Raw genomic sequence first — 19,919 nt, 5'->3', positions numbered from 1 at the left:
AAAAACCTACAGGGTTTTGTGTGGAACTCCAAAGTTCAACGGATGCCCTAGTTTAGGGTGAAAACAATTATAAATCTGAGAACGATGCACAGCATCCAAGAGCGGTTTCCTCCCGTGACAATTGCGAGGTCGCGCCACCGACCACGACGGGCGTCGAAGGGTTACATTTCTAACGAGAAATAACGACGGGTGGGTGTTCTCTTTCCTATCACAAGTGATAACCAGTGTTTGGTAGTTTACATTTTCTTCCAAGAAATATAAGTCTATCATCACTTTAAAACAAAATGTCTGCGGTAACAATGACCATAGAGCTTTAAATTAAAAAATGATTCTGGATTTAGAGACCTTCAGAAAAGACCTGGGTGTACTTCAGGGTCTTCGGACAAACTAATTATTAAAACAGAGACCAAGTGAGGCCTTAAAAATAGACAATATGTTGTATTTGAAACAAGATTGCACTCTCGGGTCTGAGCACGGATATATAGGAACTGCATTACCATGTCACCAATGCTCCTTGCATGCTGACGCGTCCGGCCGTCCCCAGGTGTGTGTGTGTGGGTGGGTGTGGTCTCTTTTGTTTGGTGTTCAAGTTTCAGGAAGAAAGGTCGCGGTTCTCTCCCTCAGCACATGTGTTTTCCGCCTTGCTTAACTGGGTCTGTAGAAATGGAAATGGAGACCTCCTCGGGCAGCAGTATTTATCTCGTCGAAGGATAACTAAATCTCCGGCGAAGTGTCGCGAGTCTGTGAGAAAACGTCCTCCCGCGCGGCTCCTCCCACCGGCCCGCGGCCGCCTTCCGCCGCTTCCTCCGTCCCGCGGGGTCCCCGCCGCCGGAGCGCGAGGACCTCGGTGGGGACAGCGGCCCAAACCCCCGAGAGGAGTTGCCTTCTGCTCGATCCGCCGCCCGGGGCCGCGTCAGGGGTCGGGCAGGTCCGACGTATCCACTATGACTTTGATGAAGATGGTGTCGTCCCTGATGTACGTCCCGTTCTCCAGCACGGTCTGGGCCACGAAGACCGGGCAGCCGGAGGCGATGTTCATCTCCCCGGTGGGCTTCTTGAAGCTGCTGCTGTTGGGGTCCGGCTTGAACGCGTCCCCCAGGTGGCGCCGCGACGAGCCCTGGTCCATGAGCATGAGCGTCACCTTCTGCTTGAAGGGCCAGGGCAGCAGCGCGTCGTACTCGCCGCGCATGATGACGAAGAAGAGCGACAGGTGCGTGCCCTTCCCCATGCCGTCCCCGTTCAGGTAGACGCGGGCGCACATCTTGTAGCCGAAGTAGCCGGTGTAGAAGGGCTGGCTGTACAGCGACAGCGTCTTCCCCATGACGGCCTCCTGCTTCCGCCGCTTGTAGTCGCGGATCTTCCAGATGAGCACCCCGTTGTAGCTGGCCGTCTCCAGCACCTGGAAGCGCAGGTCCATGTCGGCCAGCCGGATGTCGTGCACGCTCAGCATCTGGTCGTGCCGGCTCAGCTGGGACTCCAGCAGGCCTGGCGGGCGGGAGAGAGGGCGCGGGCGTCAGCGGGGACCAGAGGGGCGGGGGCCGGCGCTGGACACCGGGGAGCCGCCGAGGCTCTCGGCTGGCAGAGGACCAATGCCACGCGGACGTCCTGACACAGGCCTCGACCCCTGCGCCGTGCGGCTCCCATGCCTGCGGCAGCAGCCCCCGAGGGGCAGCAGCCTGGGGTTCCCAGCGCCCTCACTGCAGGGTCAACGGGGAGCCCTGCGGGGGGCAGGGGCAGGGATGGCCCTGGGGCCCTCCAGCCTGAGGCTCGGGGTCCCCTGCGCCCCGAGTGTCAGCTGCCTCTGTCCCCACTCCAGGTCCTCGGCTGCTGAGCCCAGCCCCACCCCCACGTGCTCCGCTCACCACGAGTCCTTCCGTGCGAACACGCAGCACGTTTGCTCAGCCCCTGGAGCCGCAGGCCCGGGCCCCTCCCTGACACGGGACACGTGTGTGGGCGGGGCCGGCAGCGCCCCCTCCACCCCCCACCTGCTTGTCTCGGCTGATCCCTGGGCCCCCGAACACACCTGACCAGCAGGCCCCGCCCCACGCCCGGCTTCCCGCCACGCCCACGTGCTGGCCTCGGAGAGGTCCCAGTGGGGCCGTCTGTCCCTGCCACAGGCCCTGGGGCAGAGAGGCCATCAGCCGGACACACGCTTCCCCGTGACCGGAAGGCCCTGCGCCGAGGCTCCGTGTGCTGGGCGGACCGAGTCCCCCCGGGTGTCGAGCCCCAGCACTCACCTGGGTCCCGGGTCCCTCCCAGACGCGCCTCTGCCCCGCCCAGGCCGCCCTCACCTGTGTTCCGGGCTGCCTGCCCCGAGCTCTTGTCCACGCTCTCCAGCTCGGTCACGCGGTTCTGGAGGGACTCCACGCTGCTCTTCATGCTGTCCGCCTCCTCCCAGTTCTGCCGGAACGGGCGGATCTCCTTGTCCAGCTCCTTCAGCTTCTCTGCCTGGCTGTCTATTACTCGCTTCCGGGTCAAGGGCATGGAAGAGGCAAAACACAGTCAGAACGCACGGAAAACGCTGGGCCCCCGCCACCAGGCCCCGCTGGTCGGGGACAGAGCGGTCAGCCCAGGGCCCAGCCGCACAGGCATCCCGTCCGACACCTCACGGGTCTCAGGGGCAGAGGCGACGAGGGCCCTTACTTCCCAGAGGAGGGGAGTGGGGCGGAGGGAGGCCTCCCCCACCAGCGGCAGGGCAGGTGGCCCCACATTGCTCTGTCCTGGGTCTCAAGTTCAGGATGCTGGAACGATGCCTACTGGCACCGTCTAAAGGCCCAGGTCCCCAAGGGCTGCGGCCACCAGCAGGACCCAAACACCGCGGGCTCCTCCCGGCTGCCCGGCTGCGACTCCGCAGCTCCAGAGGCCTGAACGCCCACGTGCGCTCGCGGCAGGAAAGGTCCCCGGTGGCGGGTCTTCAGGCCCCGGGGAGCCCGGGCCCAGGCCTGCAGGGCTGTGGGAGCACCACCCGGGGGCCTGCACGTGCAGTGGGCAGGGAGGCCTGACTGCAGGCTCCTTTAAATAACTCAGACAACCTCTCTTCCCAGAACCACACACACCACTTCCACCTCCCACAGGGACCGCGGGGGCGAGGACCCCCGCCCACTCTGTGCTGACCCGCTGGGGCCCGAAGAGGTTTTGCCTCGGAGGAGAGAGCGCATCTCCGAAGCCGATGCCGAGCGCTCGTGGGGGCGGGGCGGGGCGGGGCGGGGCGGCCCGAGAGGCTGCGGAGGGGGGCGGCAAGCTCACTTCTCCTTTTGAAACCCTATTTTTAAACGCGTAGGTTTCAGCACCTTTGCTGGCTCTTACTAACCACGAAGGAACACACATGGTAGCTTTGGGCTACTTTGGGGGTCAAAGTAGTGTTACTCTTCCTCGTCTTTCCAAGAAAGCCTGATGCCGGCTAACATCTGGGAAGGAGAGACGATTTCGCGGAAGAACACCTTCTACGCGGACGCATCACCGTCAAGCACGTTGTGGCTGGAGGCCACCGAGTGAGCTCACCAAGTCCGTCCAGGCCACGCCGTCCCCGGCGGTGCGCGCGCAGACCGGGGAGGCGCCTCCCCCGAACGCCCGGACCCGCGCACGGGCTCTCCCCGCTGAGATGATCAGCAGGGTCACCGCGGGGCGGGCGCTGGAGAGTGGGAGGGGGCGGCGGGGAGGGGCCGCTCTGTCCGGGCCTCAGGCCGCCAAGGTGAAAGGGGGGGCGCTGACCCCCGCCCCCCTGCAGGCTGGCGAAGCGCCCACGCCGGAGGCACCGCCCACACTCAGCCCCCCGCGGTGTCTCCTGGGAACCACCCCAGGGCCGGTGCGTCCGAGACGCACGTTCCCCAGTGAGGCGCATGCGCGGGCGCACACGGCGGACGCCGCCCAGCGCAGCAGGCCGGCTTTCCGACCACCCACGTCGGTCTCGTGCGCGTGCTTCCTGTCCGCCGGTGCCGTTTGCGTCAGAGGACAGGAAACCCACGTGTGTCCCACTGGGACAAGGCAGGTGGCGCTCAGGGGCCAGGTCTCGGCCGCATGGCCTGGGCTCAGGGGTGAGCAGCGCAGTAAGGACAGGGGCCGGGCTGGGCGCCGGGGTCTGCAGGACCCTCGGGAGAGGAAGCGCCGTGCCTCCCGCCACATCTGCACGCCTGCAGCCCACGGGGGTTTCTGGATGTCTCCTGAAAGACGCACAGCCCCAGGTTTCTCCCTTGCACCCACGTGCTGGCAGCCTACGGGTGGGGCCAGAGGCAGACTGAACCTTGCCCTTCTGGCTGCCCTTCCCCGTGAACCTCCAGGGGACGGGTTGCCTGGCCTCAGGGTGACCCGGCGCCCACAGCCGATGATGAGCCCTCGTCTTCAAGCACGCCCCCCAACGCGTCCCTCTCCAGGGAGAATGGCCCCAGCCAGCCCCCCATACCCAGCCCTGGAGCACCAACGAGGGCGGAAGCTGACTCCACAGTGTGGTCCCCCCTTCTTTAGATGGCGTGGGTTTACTCAATCACAGCAGCCTTAACATACGAATCACACCCAGCAGAACCACCGAGCTCCACAAGAAAGGAAGCTAAGTAAACTAAGCTCCAACTCCTCCCACTGGAAGGGGACCGGTCACACTGACGGCCTGTGCCCTTACTGACACAACCCAGCACCTCACTGTGGCCCCCTGCTCTCTGGCCGACCGCACGCTGTCACACAGAAAGAAGCTCACTGCCCCCTGCGAGGCCCCCGAAGGCGTGAGGACTGACCCCCAGCGTGGAGGCGGGGGCACAGGGGTCCCTACAGACGCCCAGGCCGGCCGCCCCCTACCCCCCAGACTTTCCAGGGAAACACGCCGCCACAGGCACCAGCCTCGGAAACCGTCCTGGCAGCGTGCTGGTGTCATCTCGTGCCGGATGTGCCCACGGCAGCGACAGAGGGCACCCTGACCAGGCCCCCGGGGAGACGGGGAGCAGCCGTCCACCCAGGCCCGTTTCCACCGTCCCCTGGGGCCCCACGGGGTCGCATGTTTGCAGACGCCTCTGAGCGGACGGGGGGGGGGGGGTCGTCGAGTGGGGGGGGCCTGCGAATCACTGGGAATTCAGGACAGAACAGTGGTGTGGCTTCCCCTCACTGCAGGAAGTGAGACTTCACCCACGGACAACATGAAACGAGAGACAGTAATGAAAGCAGCTGACTCTCAAAGTCACGGGCTCTTCAGTCCGGCTGCACCAACAGGGACTCAGAGGCACCGGGGAGGGGGGGTGGGGGGGGGCCAGAGGCACCTGTCTGCCCAGGGCGGGCCCCTCCGCCCTTCGCCGCTGCCTGCCGCAGCCTTCAGCCCCTCACCTGTAAATGAAGGATTTTGGATTCATTGTTTCGGAGCATTTCCTTCTGTCTCTCAATTTCAATTTCAAAGCTGCATATCTGATTGTGCAGACTTTGGATGCTCTTGTTTTTTTCCACGCTTTCGTTTTGCAGCAAAGAAACCTGAAAAAGAGATTCTTCAATTAAGCAAGCAAAATTGGTTTTAATGTTAATGACAAAAATTAATAACAATTAGGAAAGCAATTCAACATTCACAATACAGGCCTTCTTTCAGCCCCGGAAGGCGCTCCAGGAAAACGCGAACCTCTCCCCACAGGAGACGGCAGCCCTGGCAGCCCCATAGGGAGCCCCACGCACTGCACTGCTCCCTACCCACCCCCGGAGCGGAGAGGGCGAGCCAAGCTCGGCCCTGGACTTCAGAGTGAAGGGACCCTTCCCGAAGGTTTCGGCTTCCACGCTGGGACCGGGAAACACACTCTGACATGACACCTCGTGTCCCACGGTGTGTCCCTGGGAGACAGGAGTCACAGAGCCACACTCGTCCTCTCCTGTCACAACCCTGACGGTTCCTAGTTTATTCTGTTTGGCTTTAACACGTGCCAGTCACACGGCCCAGTCACTTCGCATCCGCCCGCGGGCCGCGCCCTGCACGTCGGAGGCGCCCTCAGCTCGGGGAGCTGCCCGAGGGGGCAGGGGCGAGGCGCCCGCCCCGGCTGCACAGACCCGGGGCTGCCGAGCCCACTGCCCCGCCTCGTCGGTCCAGCCCCGTGACTTCCCTGAACCTCTTCCGGAGAAACAGCGGGCTCCTGAGAGCCGACCTGATGAGCAGGTCTACAGTCCAGGGGTGAGGAGTCGGGGGTGCCTGGCCCCCCAAAAGGCCTCCACCCCCCCCCCCCCGCCCCACCGATCTCCCCGGAGGCGAGTGTGGCTTCTCCCAGGTCACTGGGGACTCGGGGGGAGTGCAAGGCCACCAGCACCCGAGGCCCGAGGTGGTGTCGCCGAGGTGGTGGCCCAGGGCTCTCAGGACAGACCCGGGGTGACAGGCCCCTTTAAGGAAGAACCGGCCCCGGCGGGGACAGACGCCTTCCGCGGCCCGGTCCTGCGCCGGCTCCCGCAGACGAGCACGCACCTGTCCTGCTGCGGTCTCGCTCGGCACACTGGGCCGTCCCTCCTGAACCAGGACGCCGCAAAGCCCGCGGCGCCCACACGTGACGCGGCGCCCCCAAGCTGACGGGCAAGGGCAGCGACACAGTACCGCCTCCTGTGGGTCAGCTCGCCCGCCCCCGCCCGTCACCGGTGGGCCAAGTCCGGGACCCCGTTCCCAGAGACACCGCGCCCTCCTCAGCCTCCCGACAGGATGCAGCCCCAGCTCCAGAGCCACGGCGGCGCGTTCCCGCCACACCCCGAGTGACGTGCCGGCGACCAGCGGCGTCCACCCAGGGACGCCCACCCCGCCAGGGCAAACGCTCCGTTTCCCTGACCCCGACGGACACCGTCTTCTGTTCACGCACACGTTTTCCTCCAGGGAACCGGCGTGTCACCCGCAGGAGAGGCAGCCTGGCGGCGGGTGTCCCCGAGATGTGCAGGGTGGCGTCCACACAGTGGCTGGCCGGCCCGGCCCGGCCGCAGCTCCCTGGCTGACGCCTACAACGGCAGGCTCGGGGTGTTTCTATGTCGAGACCTGACAGGACGCCTCGTCTGTGGTCTGACCACGGACCTGACGGCCGGTCCCTCTGAGCCGAGCCAAGCATTCTGTTTCCCGCCGCAGACGAGCACAGTGACCTGAGAATCCGGCTGCGCGGTCCAGACGAGAAGGAAAACCCACTCCAGGAGAACGAAGGGTCTCCCCTCTGGTCCAGCCTTTGCTCTGGGCTTGGGGGGCGGGGACGGGACGGGACCCCAACAAACCTGTGCGGGGCAGAGGCTCGGCCGGCCTGACCACTGGGGCGGGGGCTGGGATGGACAGGGCCCATTCAGATGACAGAGTTGGGGGGATGATCTCCGAGCTGCTTCCCGAAGCCAGGGCGGGCAGCACCCCATGAACCAGCGCCCCCGAAAGGGCTGTGGACGGCCCAGCCCACACGCAGCCCCCAACGGGCAGCCGGGCAAAGGCGTCCATCTGGGAAGGGGACCGGCTCCGTGCCCACCCCACGGCGCCAGGCGGGAGGCCGGCAGAGCACCGGGGACAGGGAGGGGTCTTTCTCTACGTGTTCAACACAGGCGCCCTTCCTGTTCCGGGGCTGGCACCACCCCCGTGGGCACCGAGAACGAGGGTTGTGGGCTCCGAGGTCCACACTGTCCCCACTCCAGAGCTGCGCTAAGACGCCGTGGGTGCTCTTCTTCAGAGGAAGCAGGGCACGCTCGATGGCGGTGACAGAACAGAAGGAACACAGACACCTGGTTGGTCAGCGCAGGACCGCACCAGGAGCGGTTGTGGTTTTACCCCCCAACCACCGGCAGCCACAAAACAGGCTCCTCCTCCTCCGAGGAGCTGGTGGGGGAGGGGGGCGGGCGCAGCACCTACCTTCTTCTCCAGGGAGCTGCTCCACTCCTTCAGCAGGTTCACGTGCTGCACCGCGGAGCTGGCCTCGTGGGCCTTGATCTGCTGGTTCGTCCCCTGCGAGAGCAAAGGTGCAGAGCGTGAAGCCGGCTGGTGCCTGTGCGCACACGAAGCCGCCCTGACGCCTAACTCAGTCCTGACACCGAGGGGCCCCCCCGGGGCCTGACGCGGGCTGCACAGGGCGCTCGAGGAGGGGGTGGGGCTGGGCAGGGGCACGGCGGCCTCAAGGTCACGTGTGTCTCTCCTCACCCTTCTCATCAAGTGCCTTCCCAGCTACGTCTCACGCTTGTGAGGTTGGGAAATTAAATTTCAGACATATCATTTTTGTTCCTTCACGAATTTTTTCATTAAAAATATAAAGGGGAAATGTTTAGACACCTACAGTCATACTGGTAGGAAAACCAGGTAGACATGGAATCAGACCAGGATGCTACTCGACTCGCCCGAACACTGGTTTGTTAGTGAAACGCAGTGTGTGAGAAAGGTGTCGTCTGCCACTGTCCTGAGTGCACTTCGAGGGTCACACACGAACATAAACGATCTACAGAGTACATGAGATGGAGACCACCGCGGTCGGTCGCAGGCGCAGGAAACTACACTTCACGTGCTGAAGGAAGTAATTGGTATGAAAATGTAATTTGTTTTGACAATGGGAAATCCGGAAGCCACAGGAAGCGTTTTCGTGATCTCCAAAGCATATACTCTGTACATAGTAGTCATATATGTGTATGTTGAGATAAGAGCCGCCATATGTCAACATATACATACACACACACAGGATGGATGGGGCTGCGTGCGACACGACAGTGGGGCTCTGTCTCCCGCGGAGGCGGCGGCGGCGGAGGGCGAGCCGGTCCTCCTCCTCCTCCCGCGATCCGCTTTCTAACAAACCCTAGGGCGCCGGGGTCCCCGCGCTGGGTCCACAGCGCGTGTTCGGCTGACACATGAGATTAACTACTAAGTACTCTGATAGTAACATACAGTGTCTTTCCGTGGTCTTAACACTAAGACACACGTTAAAAAAAAACTCAGTTCGAATTCGCTAGCAATCTCAGACGTGTTAAAAAAATAAATAAAAAGCCAGGCACAGGTTTGTCACAGCCCAGGTGTGGCGGTGACGAAGACGTCCTCTCCACACTGTTCTTCCGGGAGGCGTGGCCGGTGTGCAAACGCACTTACGGGCACAGGCGTGCGTGTTCCTTACACACAGCGCGGCCGGAGCCTCGCCGCTGCGTGCCTGCGGGCACTCGGTTCTGGGGGCGGGGCGTTTCCCTGGCACGCTGCCTGAAGCTCCGCCCCCCGCCAGGCCGCTGCATCCCGCTCACTGCTCACTGATTGGCTGTAGCCGCAGCCCACGTCCGGGGACGCACTGACGTCATCCCAGACGGGTTCTGCCTGGGCTCCCGAGTCCCTGCGTGGAGAGCCAGCACCCTTGTCCTCTGCGCACGGCTTTCTCCGCCGCGCGGCAGCAGGGCGCTTGCGATCCGGGACACGTGCCGGAAGCGGCACAGTTAACGTTCACGTGACAACTTTCCCTCACGGCAGAATGTCAGCGACTGGGAAGGACAGATGTCGGATACTGACCTGAAAAACGCAGCCATAGCGCTTAAAACTACAGGTGCTGGGGGCATTGACACACTCTGACAAGTGCGCACTCAACTGCAACGGGAAAGAGACATGAGTTGTGGCACGAACGTTCGCACAAAAATGTTCAAACACGTTAGAGGCACGGAGCGCGCGCGGGCCGCACCGGGACGCACGGTGCTGCCGGCCGCGGGCGCGCGCGCCCTCTGCTTCCAGACCCTCGGCAGCAAGTTCACAGCGTCACCACGAGTGCACACGCACGTACGCCGATATACAGAGGTACATTCACTGTAACACTGCTTAAACTTGCACTTTCTTTAGAATTGTTTAAAATGGGACATGCCAGCTGCAGTGCCAGAATTAAAAAAAGAAAGGAAAAAACGTAAACTGAAATGCACACTTAAAGACTATAAACAAAAATTGCATGAAACACACAAAAAAGAAAGCATTCAGGATGCAACTGGCCACACACCTCGTATACAGTATACAGTACATGGAAATAAGTATTTCCAAAGCAAGCTCACACGATGGACCGTTGGGCTCAGTGCTCGAGATAACTGGAGGAGCGTTATCTTTCTTCTAAGGGACTGTGCCCTCTGTGTGGCCACACATTCCTGCAGCTTCCAAGGACTGCTAAGGTCACCCTCCCAACATGAGTCCCAACACTGTGCCCCCCCAACGATGGGAGAGATTAGGAGGCAGTGGGAGAGCACAGCTCATCGGGTGCTGCTCACAGGTCAGCAGCGCGCCAGCACAGACCCCAGGGGCGAGGGCCACAGAGCGCCTGCGTCTAAAGACACGGTGCTGGCACTAGGCTGGTGCCGTCCAAGGAGAGCTGCTCCTTTTCCTGGAGAAGTAACTTCTCATCAGGAAACTCTGGGGACAGACCTCCGTAGGAACCACTGGGCCCTGAGTCAGGGAAGCGGGTGGGGGCCGTTTGCCCGTGCACCCCCACGGGCCCAGGGGCGTCACTCCGGTGGGTGCAGTTGGTTCTTCAACTTCCCCTCGGTCTATGGGACGAAGACGGCCCTTCCCTTCCGGTCAGTTCTTTGGGCAAAGAGCAGAGCGGCCCAGACTGGCCCTGCTGCGGCTGTTACCGAGGAGGCCAGTGCTGAGCGTGTGGCCTGAGGGGCCCTCCCGACCTTGGCCAAGGCCAGCGGAAGGCCTCTGCGCCCGAGCCTCAGTCTCGGTGATGGTGACGGCTGTGGCAGCTGAGCACACCGGTGTCCCTCTGAACCCCCGTGGGTCGGGGCACAGGGACGCAGCCTGAGACAGCGCTGCGTGCAGGGACACCAACCCAGCCGGGTGGGGCACACCCTCTGCCTGCGCTCGGCCTCAGGGAGGGACTTGGCCGGCTCAGGACTGCTTTCCGTGCACTGCTGCGGGCCCACGCCGCTCCCTGGGCTGGCTTTCTCCCCGTTTTCTCAGAGCCTTACAGAGTTTACAGGCAAACGGAGGCAGTGCTCACCCCTAATTCAGAGAGCCCCAAGTAAAAACTTAGGGAAGCCTGTAAAACCCCGAAAATAATTCTGATGACACAGACTCGACATACGAACACTTTGATGGGGGGCTTCCCAGCTGTGGAGACGATGGACATGCACTTCCTGCCACTCCCTGCAGCATGTCCAGGGACCAGGGCCCAGGGGCCAGTCCCCAGGCAAGACCCTGCCCTCGCCTGGCTGTCAGGTCGTGGGAGGACGCACCTCGAGTGACAGTGGCCCTTGGGGTCCTCCCTGCACTCCGTGTCTCTTGTGCAGTGGGGACATGAGACCGACCCCCCCACCCCTATCCAGGGGTAAAACTCCAGGCTGCTGAAAAGGCCGAGGTGAGCAAGCCCCTCAGATCAGCGCTCCCAGGACTAAAGGGCCACATGTGCCCTGGAGCTCCAGAGGGCGCCCTGAACTGCAACCCGAGGGGCCCCAGGTGAGGGTCGATGCAGAAACACTGAGGATGCTTGGACTCTTTCCACCTGGGTATGTCCTGATCACGTGAAGTTCACGCAGAGCCCGCCTTCAGGACAATGTCCCAGCCCCCCCGGCATGCGGCAGCCGCTCCGGTGACCCCGCGATTCCCAGCACCAATCCCACACAGCATGCATGGCTGAATGGTTCTGCAGCACCTCTAAATTATTCTCTTGAGATAATCCTACTTAATAAACTTAAAAATAGCTTTTAGAAAAATGTCATGTTTGCTTGCATTGTAACCTCCTTTTTCTCAATTCTGTTCTGAATTTACCACTTTGTAGCTTTTAATTGCTTGCTCCTTCAATCTCTGACTCCCGCCAACAGATGAGGTTTCGCTAGTTTCCTGCACCCGTGTCACTGCCGTGACCCGGGAGACCTACGGCCTCGGCTGCTCCCGGAGGAGCGGCGTCCGAGCTCGCGGCTCCTGCAGACGCCGCCCGCTCCCAACCAGGCCCCGGCCACGCCCTCACCTCGCTCCGCAGGAGGGTCTGGACTCTGCACTTGTGAGGGCAAGACACCACCACGCAGGGACAGTCCGTGTCTTCGTGTTTCTGGAGGAGAAAAGAACGTGCCGTCAACGCTGAGACACACAGGCCCCACCAACGTCCCCACGTGACCCAGAGGAAGCAGCCTGCCCACCGCCGCCGCTGCTCTGACTCGGGCACCCACAGGGCTCCTGCACACGCCCTCACACGGAGAAGGCCTGAGTGTGAACCACGAGGCATCGGGGACACTTGACTCAGGCGTGGCATAGGGGCGGTGCCCACCCGTGGGACCAGCACCCTGCTAGCCACCCCCTGCGCCCATGCCAAGGCGAGGGCGTCCCAGGACCGACTTGGGGTTGCCTTTGCTGGCCTCCCTGTTTGGGGTCTGGGAACGATGCTTCCCAAGCACCTGAAACAGTGAGGATTCCTGGGGATTTAAATCGCTGCTCTGACACCTTACTGAGATTATCGTTAATGCACGGAAAATAGGGTGAATTCTGCTTCAGCCATCCGGGGTGACTGCTCCACTCAGTGCCAGGCAGGCAGCGCACCTTCCAGAAGCGAGGGGAGGGCCAGAGCACCAGCAGGCAGGGGAGAAGTGGAGGCAGAACTGCGGGCTGGACAAGGCACCCTGGGGGAGGGCTGACCAGGCAGTGTGGGGGCCGGGGGCGGCCCACACAAGTGCGCGAGGACACGCCTCTCCTCTAAGGAGTGAGCCCGGCACCTGGCTTCCCTCAGCATGGCTGTGGGTCCGGACGGCACCTTGGCTTTTGGGGTCTGGCCTCCGGAACTGCCAGAGAATAAACGGCTGGTGGCTGCCCTAAGCCCTGGAGTCCGTAGCCCCCCCACCGTTAGAGCAGCCCCAGGAAAAGGACGCGGCCCTTAGAGAAACGGCTCAGCTGCTGGTCTGTGAAAACTCCGCACGTTCGTGGGATTAGCCTGTCTGCAAAATTAAGTACAGCTCTGACAGGTACGCAGAGCAACGTCACACACAGGTCGGCCGTAAGCAGGGCTTGGTGGTGACGGCCCCCAGCTCCCCCGTCCCCTCCCCGGAGAGCGACCGCCAACCACAACCCCGAACTCGGTGCTTCCACTCCCTGTGCTTAGGAACAAAAGGCTTCCTTACATGTGTATTTGTGCCCAAAAAAACCCTGTTTTGTTCTGATTGCTTTCGATCTTTATCAATACAGAATTCTAGCCCAGTTCGCGACCTGGCTCAGGCTCAGGGCCGGGCTTCTCAGGCTAACGCATGCACTGCGCACAGCTGCCCGTCCCCGCCTTCGGTGGGTGTCCTCCCCACGTCACGCGGACGTCATGCAGTCCACTAGGGGCCCCCCCGCGGCCACACTCCGGGCACGTGCGCCGCCGCCCTTCCTCCCAGCAGGGGCGGGGCTGCCGGCTGACTGCGCGCGCCCCCAAAGCGCCTTTGCCTCCGGGCGCCCCCCAGGACCACAGGTCCACTCGCCGGTAAACGGCGATCTCTACATTTCCGGCTTCTCGCAGAGGCACAGAGCTGCGTGACGAGCCCGGTACTCGATGATTTCCGGACTAAAGGTAAGATCGCGCTGACCCGTCGGTCTGCCGATGGAGCGTAAACCCCAGGTTTAGACACGCGCAGGAAGCGGCTCTCAGGGACGCAGCGCGAAGCGTGGGCAACGCAAGGACGCCGGGGAGAGCGGGCGCTTCCGCCGGCCGGCGCTAGGCGGCGCTCTCTCCGTACGTGAACTGCAGGCGGGGCGGCCGGGCGGCCCGGGCCTGCGTGTCAGACTTGGAAGAACAAGACCTGGGCACCGATCACGCCATGACGGGGCAGGAGGCGGTGGCGTGCGTGGGCGTGGGCGTGAGCGTGCAACTGCCCTGCTGGGGTCAGGATCCCGGCACACTAGCAGGAGCCTCGGGGGGCTGTCTGGGACCGCGGCAGACCCCGACAGACAGGAACGTCGGCCTGAGCACTTGCTCGCACGTCCACGCCAGTAAAACCGTGTGAAACCAGTTTTCTTCCTGAGCGCGTGGCAAGCTTGTAAGAAATCATTATTCGCACGCTCAGGCCTGGATGTGGTAATTCTCACTTTGTGCCTCCGCACCTGTCGTGCCTCTGGAGGGGACAGACCGCCCTTCGCGACCTGTGCATCCTGCGCCACCCGCCGCAGCTCTGAGGTCCAGCAGGACCCCCGATGCCGCCTGAGTCCGCGTGCCGCGCTTCTCAAGAGACGGTCTCTATGCGGCCTCGCCCGCAGCACGGAGTCAGACCCTGGCCTGGCGTCCACGGACACGCCCCCAAGTCTCTCTCCAGTGGAAACGGTTACTGGGTTCTCTTCTGCAAGTGACGGCGACTGACTCTTGCAAGCAGCAAAGCGCACGTGTGACAGCAGCTCACTGGCCTGAGCGAGGCCCAGGCACGGTCACTAGGCACGCATGTCCATCACCTGGATTTAATGACCGAAGGAGTCACTCCCCTGTGACAGATACTGCTACTCCTCTCCAAAGGGGAGGGCAGGGCTCCCCCAGTCCTTCACAACCGGAAACGTCTGGGACCACACAGGACGTGGGGTCGCGTGGGAGAAAGCCACAGGCCCGAGAAGGTTACGGGGAGGAAGAGCACACGGAAGTGATCAAGAGTACACCCCACTGTAGAGCGAAAGCCGAAGCTTCTCCTACACCGTGGGCACTACGGGCTTCGGAGTACCCACCGGGCATTCCCGAGCCATCAGCGACTGCCACGGGTCCTACCCTGGCAACGCCCCAGAGCCCCTCTCCCTGCTCTCCCTTGTCCGGGCCGACACCGCGCCTCCCGCCCCCACTGCTGCCCACCTGCCCACCTGCCCGAGGGGTGCGGGAGACATGCAGGGGCCCGGACAGTGTCACCTCAGCTCCCGGCTGCCCTGCGCCCGCCCCCGCCCTCTGGTCTGCCTCCTGTCCCCTGGGCACTTGGACTTGGGTTCGAGCTGGGCGTGTGCTGGCCTCTTGTGGTTCCTAGAATCCACCCGCCAGGCCAGTCCCAGCCTGGAGCCAGCACTCACACTGCTGCCTCTGCTCCAGGCGCTTCCGAGCCGGTCGCCGACCGGGCCACCGGCCAGCCCTGACCACCCCACTCCCGAGGCGGTTTACGGGCTCACGCAGCGCCGATTGCCGTCACCCTCTGCACGTCCGCCTGCTAACGGTCCCCCCCACTCCGGACGGCGAGCTTCACCGTGAAACCCACAGCCCCGAGAGCGGCACTTCACCCAGGTCCCTGCGACACAGGGACTCATTCTGAGAGTGCCCACGCCCCCGACGTGTCTGCAGCTCGTCCCCACCCCCAGTGGCTCTCTCTCTCTGTCACTCACAGACGAGGGGTCTGACTCTACCACGGGCACGACGCCAAACCACGCCAAAATAACTGGGGCTCGGAAAAAATGCCGAGTTCTCATCTCTCTGCGAGACGGCCAGCTGCACCTCGATCACTCCCCTGCTGAGTGGCCGCTGTCAAGGAGCTGTCAAGACAGGGGCTGAGGTGACAGGAACTTGGGCTACTCCCTGGGGCAAGTGAAAATGCCACCTTTTTTGAACAACGAGTCTTCATCTGTTGGCACCCCAAACGACAGTCAACCGAGACAACGAGAACGTTGATTACACGAACGAAAACAGGAAAACCCAATAAGGCCTGGCTCTGAGGTCAGCTCAGGCAGGCACGGCTGCTCGCTCCCTGTGCTCGCTCCCTGTGCTCCTGCCGGAGCCGCTGTGGGCTCCTGCGGACGCCGGGCTGTGGGCAGAGCCGGGGCCCGGCGGGACGCACCTGCAGCGTGATCATGGGGACCTGGCTTTTGCAGTGGCTGCACGTGGCCTCGCGGTACTTGCAGGCCTTGTCCACGTGGTCGCGCAGGTCCCTCCGCAGGACCCGCTCTTTGCAGTCGGCGCGGACGCACGGCAGCTCCTCAAACGGGCAGTCGTTCTTCAGGTGCACCTGCAACAGACCGCGCGGGAGCGTGTCGGCCGCCGTCAGACCGGCGCCTCACGGAGAAGGGGGACACGTGTGCTACGGGACGCCGCACTTCCTGCCCTGGTCGGCGGTCACCCCGACCTCCCGCTCTGGACGAGGAACCCAGGGAGTCACGGGGAAGGTGACGGTCACAAAGAAGAGAGGGTTTTGGTGGGCCTGCCGAGTTAAAGCCCCACGCACACTCCTGTCTGCCCTAACCAGGCCGGGCAGCCCGACAGCCAGGCGCGGACGCCGCTGACCACGGCGCGGACGGCGCCCCACCCCCGGGTGGCTGCGCCCGCTCCCCCCCACCCCGCCGCGGAAGCCCGCCGCGTGCCCCCGGGACTGACCAGCAGTTGGCCCAGCGTCAGCTGCTCCGCACAGCCGCGCCCCTCGTTCCTGCAGTAGATCTGGAGGGCCAGGATCTCCCTCTTGCAGCAGTTATCCTTGAACACCTGGGGGCGGGGGGGGGGGGGAGGGCAGGCGGCGGGTTCAGAGGATTAGCGTTCCTGAACCTCCGCGCGCCGCTACTCTGGGCGACGCGAAGCCACCCCGAAAGAACCCTGAAAGCGCCTCTAAGTGGCCTCAGAGGGCGTGACGCACCCTCTTAATTCCTAATGCCGCGAGGAGGAGGAGGAGAAGGAAGCTGCCCCACTCTAATGGACACAAACCAACTGTGTGGTCTTGTATTAGAAAAGCCACAAGGACACAGGGCACGCGGCACCCTCGGGGATCACTACGGAGCCCCCGATGGAGCCCCCGGCACTTCAGAGTCACCGTGACAATCTCGGGACACTGCTAGGGGCCAGCCGGCACCGAGAGGGGCCGCCGGGGCAGAGGGAACCTGCTCAGGGCCTGCCGTAAGAGATGACATCTCTCGGTTGGTTTGCGAAACATTTATTTTGGTTCCTTCTCCTGATTAAGTCATTCACAACTCATTTTTCCACCAAAATACCCTGCCAGAAAAATACCAGAAAAACCCCTCTCTCAGCCCTGACCAGTGTGGCTCCGTGGGTTGGAGTCATCCCGCAAAGCGGAAGGCCATGTGTCTGACACCCAGTCAGGACACACGCCTGGGCTGTGGGCGCCGGCCTGGCCATGGGGCTGTGAGAGGCAGCGATCGATACTTCTCTCTCACACTGCCGCTTCTCTCCCTGTCTTCCTCCCTCCCTGTCCCTCTCAAAATAAGTCAAATCTTTTAAAAAGTTAAAAAAAAAAACCTCTATTAAACACACATTGCAGGCTGAGGTTGATCCACTAATAAAAATGTTTCCTTTTCAAAATGAAAACCTTCTTTCTTTAATTTTATTTCCCCCTGAGAAGACAGCCTTGCCGTCTGAGCCCGCAGGCACTTGACTCTAAGCAACGCCCACGGGCGCGGCAGCGGAGGCCGAGCCCCGGCCGGGACCTCGCGCGCGCCCTCCCCCACTGCAGAGGCAGAGCGAGCGCGCCCACGGCTGTCGGGTTAAAAATAGACTTACTTGGAGTCAAATCTAATCCTGTGTTGAAAAATGACTGTTTACACTTTCTAAAAACTTTAAAGAAATGTTTATCGAGTTGAGAGCGAGGGGCGGGGGAGAGTGACACCGGCTGGCCGCCTCCCACACCCCACGGCTCTGGAGCGCCGGACGTCCGCCAGCTGGGCCACTCGGGCTGGGACAGACGCGGCTTCGTCTCTTTACAAAGGTCGTAACGTAAGACACGTTCAGCCGACAAAACAGGTGTTTTTCACCGGTAAGAAATGAGCTTCCTTTTTGTGTCGACGTTTCGTGAGTTTAACTCTCAGACGGAGGACACAGCGGTGAGGGAGGTGTGAGCACCCGGGGCTCTGCCCACTCGCCGCCGCGGTCCCAGGCTGCAGGGCCGGGGGGGGGTGCCCCGCATCCCCAGTGACCAGCCTCAGTCCCCCAGGGCCCAGTCCCCCTAGCCGCCTCGTGTGGGACTCTTGGGGGACACACGCCGTTTTCTCCGGCGACGAGGCCACGGAGCAGGGGAACGACGCTGCGGAACGGAAGGGAGGCACCCGGAGGCCACCTCCGCCCGCGGAGTCGGCCCCTCTCAGCCGCAGGGGTCAGGGTGGCGTGCACAAGGTGACAGGTCAGCGGCCTCGTTAAGGAAAGGGGTGGAGTTGAGTGGCTTGTTTTTCTTAAAAACAAGCCCTTCCCTGTTCCCAGCTGAAGTTTTTAGCAGCAGGTGAATGCTCAGAGAGAGCAGGGGGAGGGCCAATTCTGTGTCCGTGCTGTGGTGCGCCCTGCCCTGCAGCCCGGGGCCGGTGGCAGCCGCCCCCCAGCGCCCGGCAGCCACGAGCTTTAGACGGGAAAGCCCCCGAGAGGGACCCTTACTGTACAGTTTAATGACCTGCATTTTAAAAAAACTGTCAGGTTCATTAATCAAAGCATAGGAACCACGGATTTTATTGATATTTTAAGTACTTCAATGAGTCACTTCAAACTCCCAGTGTACCGGGCAGTGCGTAAGTGACCACAGAAACGCCGCGAGAGGGGACCTGGGTCGCAGGAGGGAAGCCAGCCAGCCACCTATGAGCTCTCCCTGGCATGCACAGTCATGGGGGGCGGGGGGCCAGCCTCGGCCACGTGCAATGACTTCGAGAGGCCACCAGGGGGCGGGGCGCCAGGCGACAGCACAGGTGCCTGCACACCTGCCGGGGGTGAAGACCTTGCAGGGAGCAGACCCGCCTGGTGCGTCCAGGTGACGGCATGACCCGGCACTGACTCGACCCCGCCGTACCAGGGGCCACACCGAGGTGACACCGGGCGCCAGGGTGCCGCGTGCGAAGCGCCCCGCACCCACCACGCGGCAGAACCGCCCAGAGAAACCCGAGAATACCTTGTCTTTAGCGATGCCTTCTTGACACGCCGTGCACTTGGGGCCCGCGGAGCTGCGGGGAGACACAGGCTCGTTAGTTAGCACAGGGGTCCCAGCTCCGCACCCAGCGCCGGCCGCTCCCCGCCGGCTGCAGCCAGGGCTCCGGGGTGCCAGGGCGGGCGGGCCTGACGTGTGAGGCCGGAGGAAAAGGGGGAAAATGGGTTCGGCGGTAACTTTCCATAAGGAAGTTGTGCAGAAGCACTCGGTCAGGCCCTGCTGGAAAGCCCCTTGCAGTTAAAAGTGAAATTTTATTTCAGAAACCAAAACCAGCCACACGAAGGCGCCTCAGGGTGGGCACCCAGGGCACGGGAGCTGGGCCTGCCGTGGGGCTGCAGCCGCAGGGGCTGACAGCACCCGTGTCCTGGGCCGGCCCTGCCCCTAAGCTCGGCCCAGAGCCCGAGCTGTGCTGTGCTGGACCCGGTGCCAGAACCCCCCCTGGGAATGAGAGGAAGGCGGGTCCGCCCTCGCCTCCCGGGAGAGGAGGTAGTGCAGGTGGCAGGCTCCGCACACCAGGATGGAGGCGGGGGAGCCAGGGGGCGGGGGAGGACATGGGCTCCTTCTGCAGCACAAGCTCCTTCGGGCAGACGACACCCGCTGACGTGGAGCTTGTGCTGAACCGTTTCCCCCACAGGAACCTCCAGACCCTGGGGCTGAGCCGCCTCGGGAGGGACCTGCACCCACAGGGGCAGAAGGGGCAGAGCCAGAGGAGAAGCAGCCCCGCCCACCTGCCCACCTGCCCAGAGGGGCTGCGGCCTCCGAGTGCAGGGCAACCAGGGGCTTCCCCCAGCGACGCGTCCACTTGGGTCGTCTCAGAGCCGCAGAGCTCGCTCCCTCAGGGGACGTACACGGAGGGGCCCTCGGGGCCGCGGCCGCACCCGGGGGCCTCGCACGGGGCCTACCTGAGCACGGCGGCCATGCAGCTGTCGCAGAAGCGGTGCCCGCACTCGGTCTGCTTCGGGTTGCACAGCACCAGCCGGCACTTCTCGCACTTGTACTTGTCCTCCACGGGCTTCACGAAGCGCTCCTTGTAGCCGCCCTGCTCGGGCGCCAGCACGGGCGCGCCGCGGTCCGGGTGCAGCCGGAGCGGCGGGTTGGTCTGCAGCGGGCCCGCGGCGTCCGTCTTCTTGCTCGGCTCCATGGTACGGAAGAGAGGTCCTGCCGGAGGGAAGGACAACAACGGCGTCGAGCGCTGTCCCGCC

At 63.1% G+C, this 19,919-nt stretch overlaps 1 protein-coding gene across 2 annotated transcripts; it reads right to left on the bottom strand.

The window, feature by feature from the left end:
* On the bottom strand, positions 1–19,877 carry TRAF3 (TNF receptor associated factor 3). 2 transcript variants are annotated; one of them, XM_028506557.2, is made up of 10 exons: positions 19,620–19,877; positions 18,682–18,733; positions 16,185–16,289; positions 15,652–15,819; positions 11,862–11,942; positions 9,428–9,502; positions 7,808–7,900; positions 5,305–5,445; positions 2,292–2,466; positions 1–1,485 (listed from the first exon to the last, which is right to left on the bottom strand). In XM_028506557.2, the coding sequence occupies exons 1-10, from the start codon at positions 19,856–19,858 to the stop codon at positions 914–916; spliced, it is 1,701 nt and encodes a 566-aa protein (XP_028362358.1). In that variant the 5' UTR covers positions 19,859–19,877; the 3' UTR covers positions 1–913. The 2 variants fall into 2 exon arrangements, with proteins under 2 accessions (XP_028362358.1, XP_028362359.1); XM_028506558.2 differs by lacking the exon at positions 9,428–9,502.
* Positions 19,878–19,919: the final 42 nt, after the last annotated feature.

Source organism: Phyllostomus discolor, chromosome 1, assembly GCF_004126475.2.
Source record: "Phyllostomus discolor isolate MPI-MPIP mPhyDis1 chromosome 1, mPhyDis1.pri.v3, whole genome shotgun sequence".
Classification (NCBI taxonomy): Eukaryota; Metazoa; Chordata; class Mammalia; order Chiroptera; family Phyllostomidae; genus Phyllostomus; species Phyllostomus discolor.
This window is presented reverse-complemented; position numbering and strand designations above follow the sequence as displayed.

Bases quoted from the DNA above. Each gene is read 5' to 3' on its own strand.
- TRAF3 (XM_028506557.2), bottom strand. From the start codon at position 19,858: ATGGAGCCGAGCAAGAAGACGGACGCCGCGGGCCCGCTGCAGACCAAC. The intron at 16,290-18,681 runs GTATTCTCGGGT...CCCCGCCCCCAG, and splicing joins AAGGCATCGCTAAAGACAAG to GTGTTCAAGGATAACTGCTG. The intron at 9,503-11,861 runs GTGAGGGCGTGG...TTCCCGTTGCAG, and splicing joins AGACCCTCCTGCGGAGCGAG to TTGAGTGCGCACTTGTCAGA.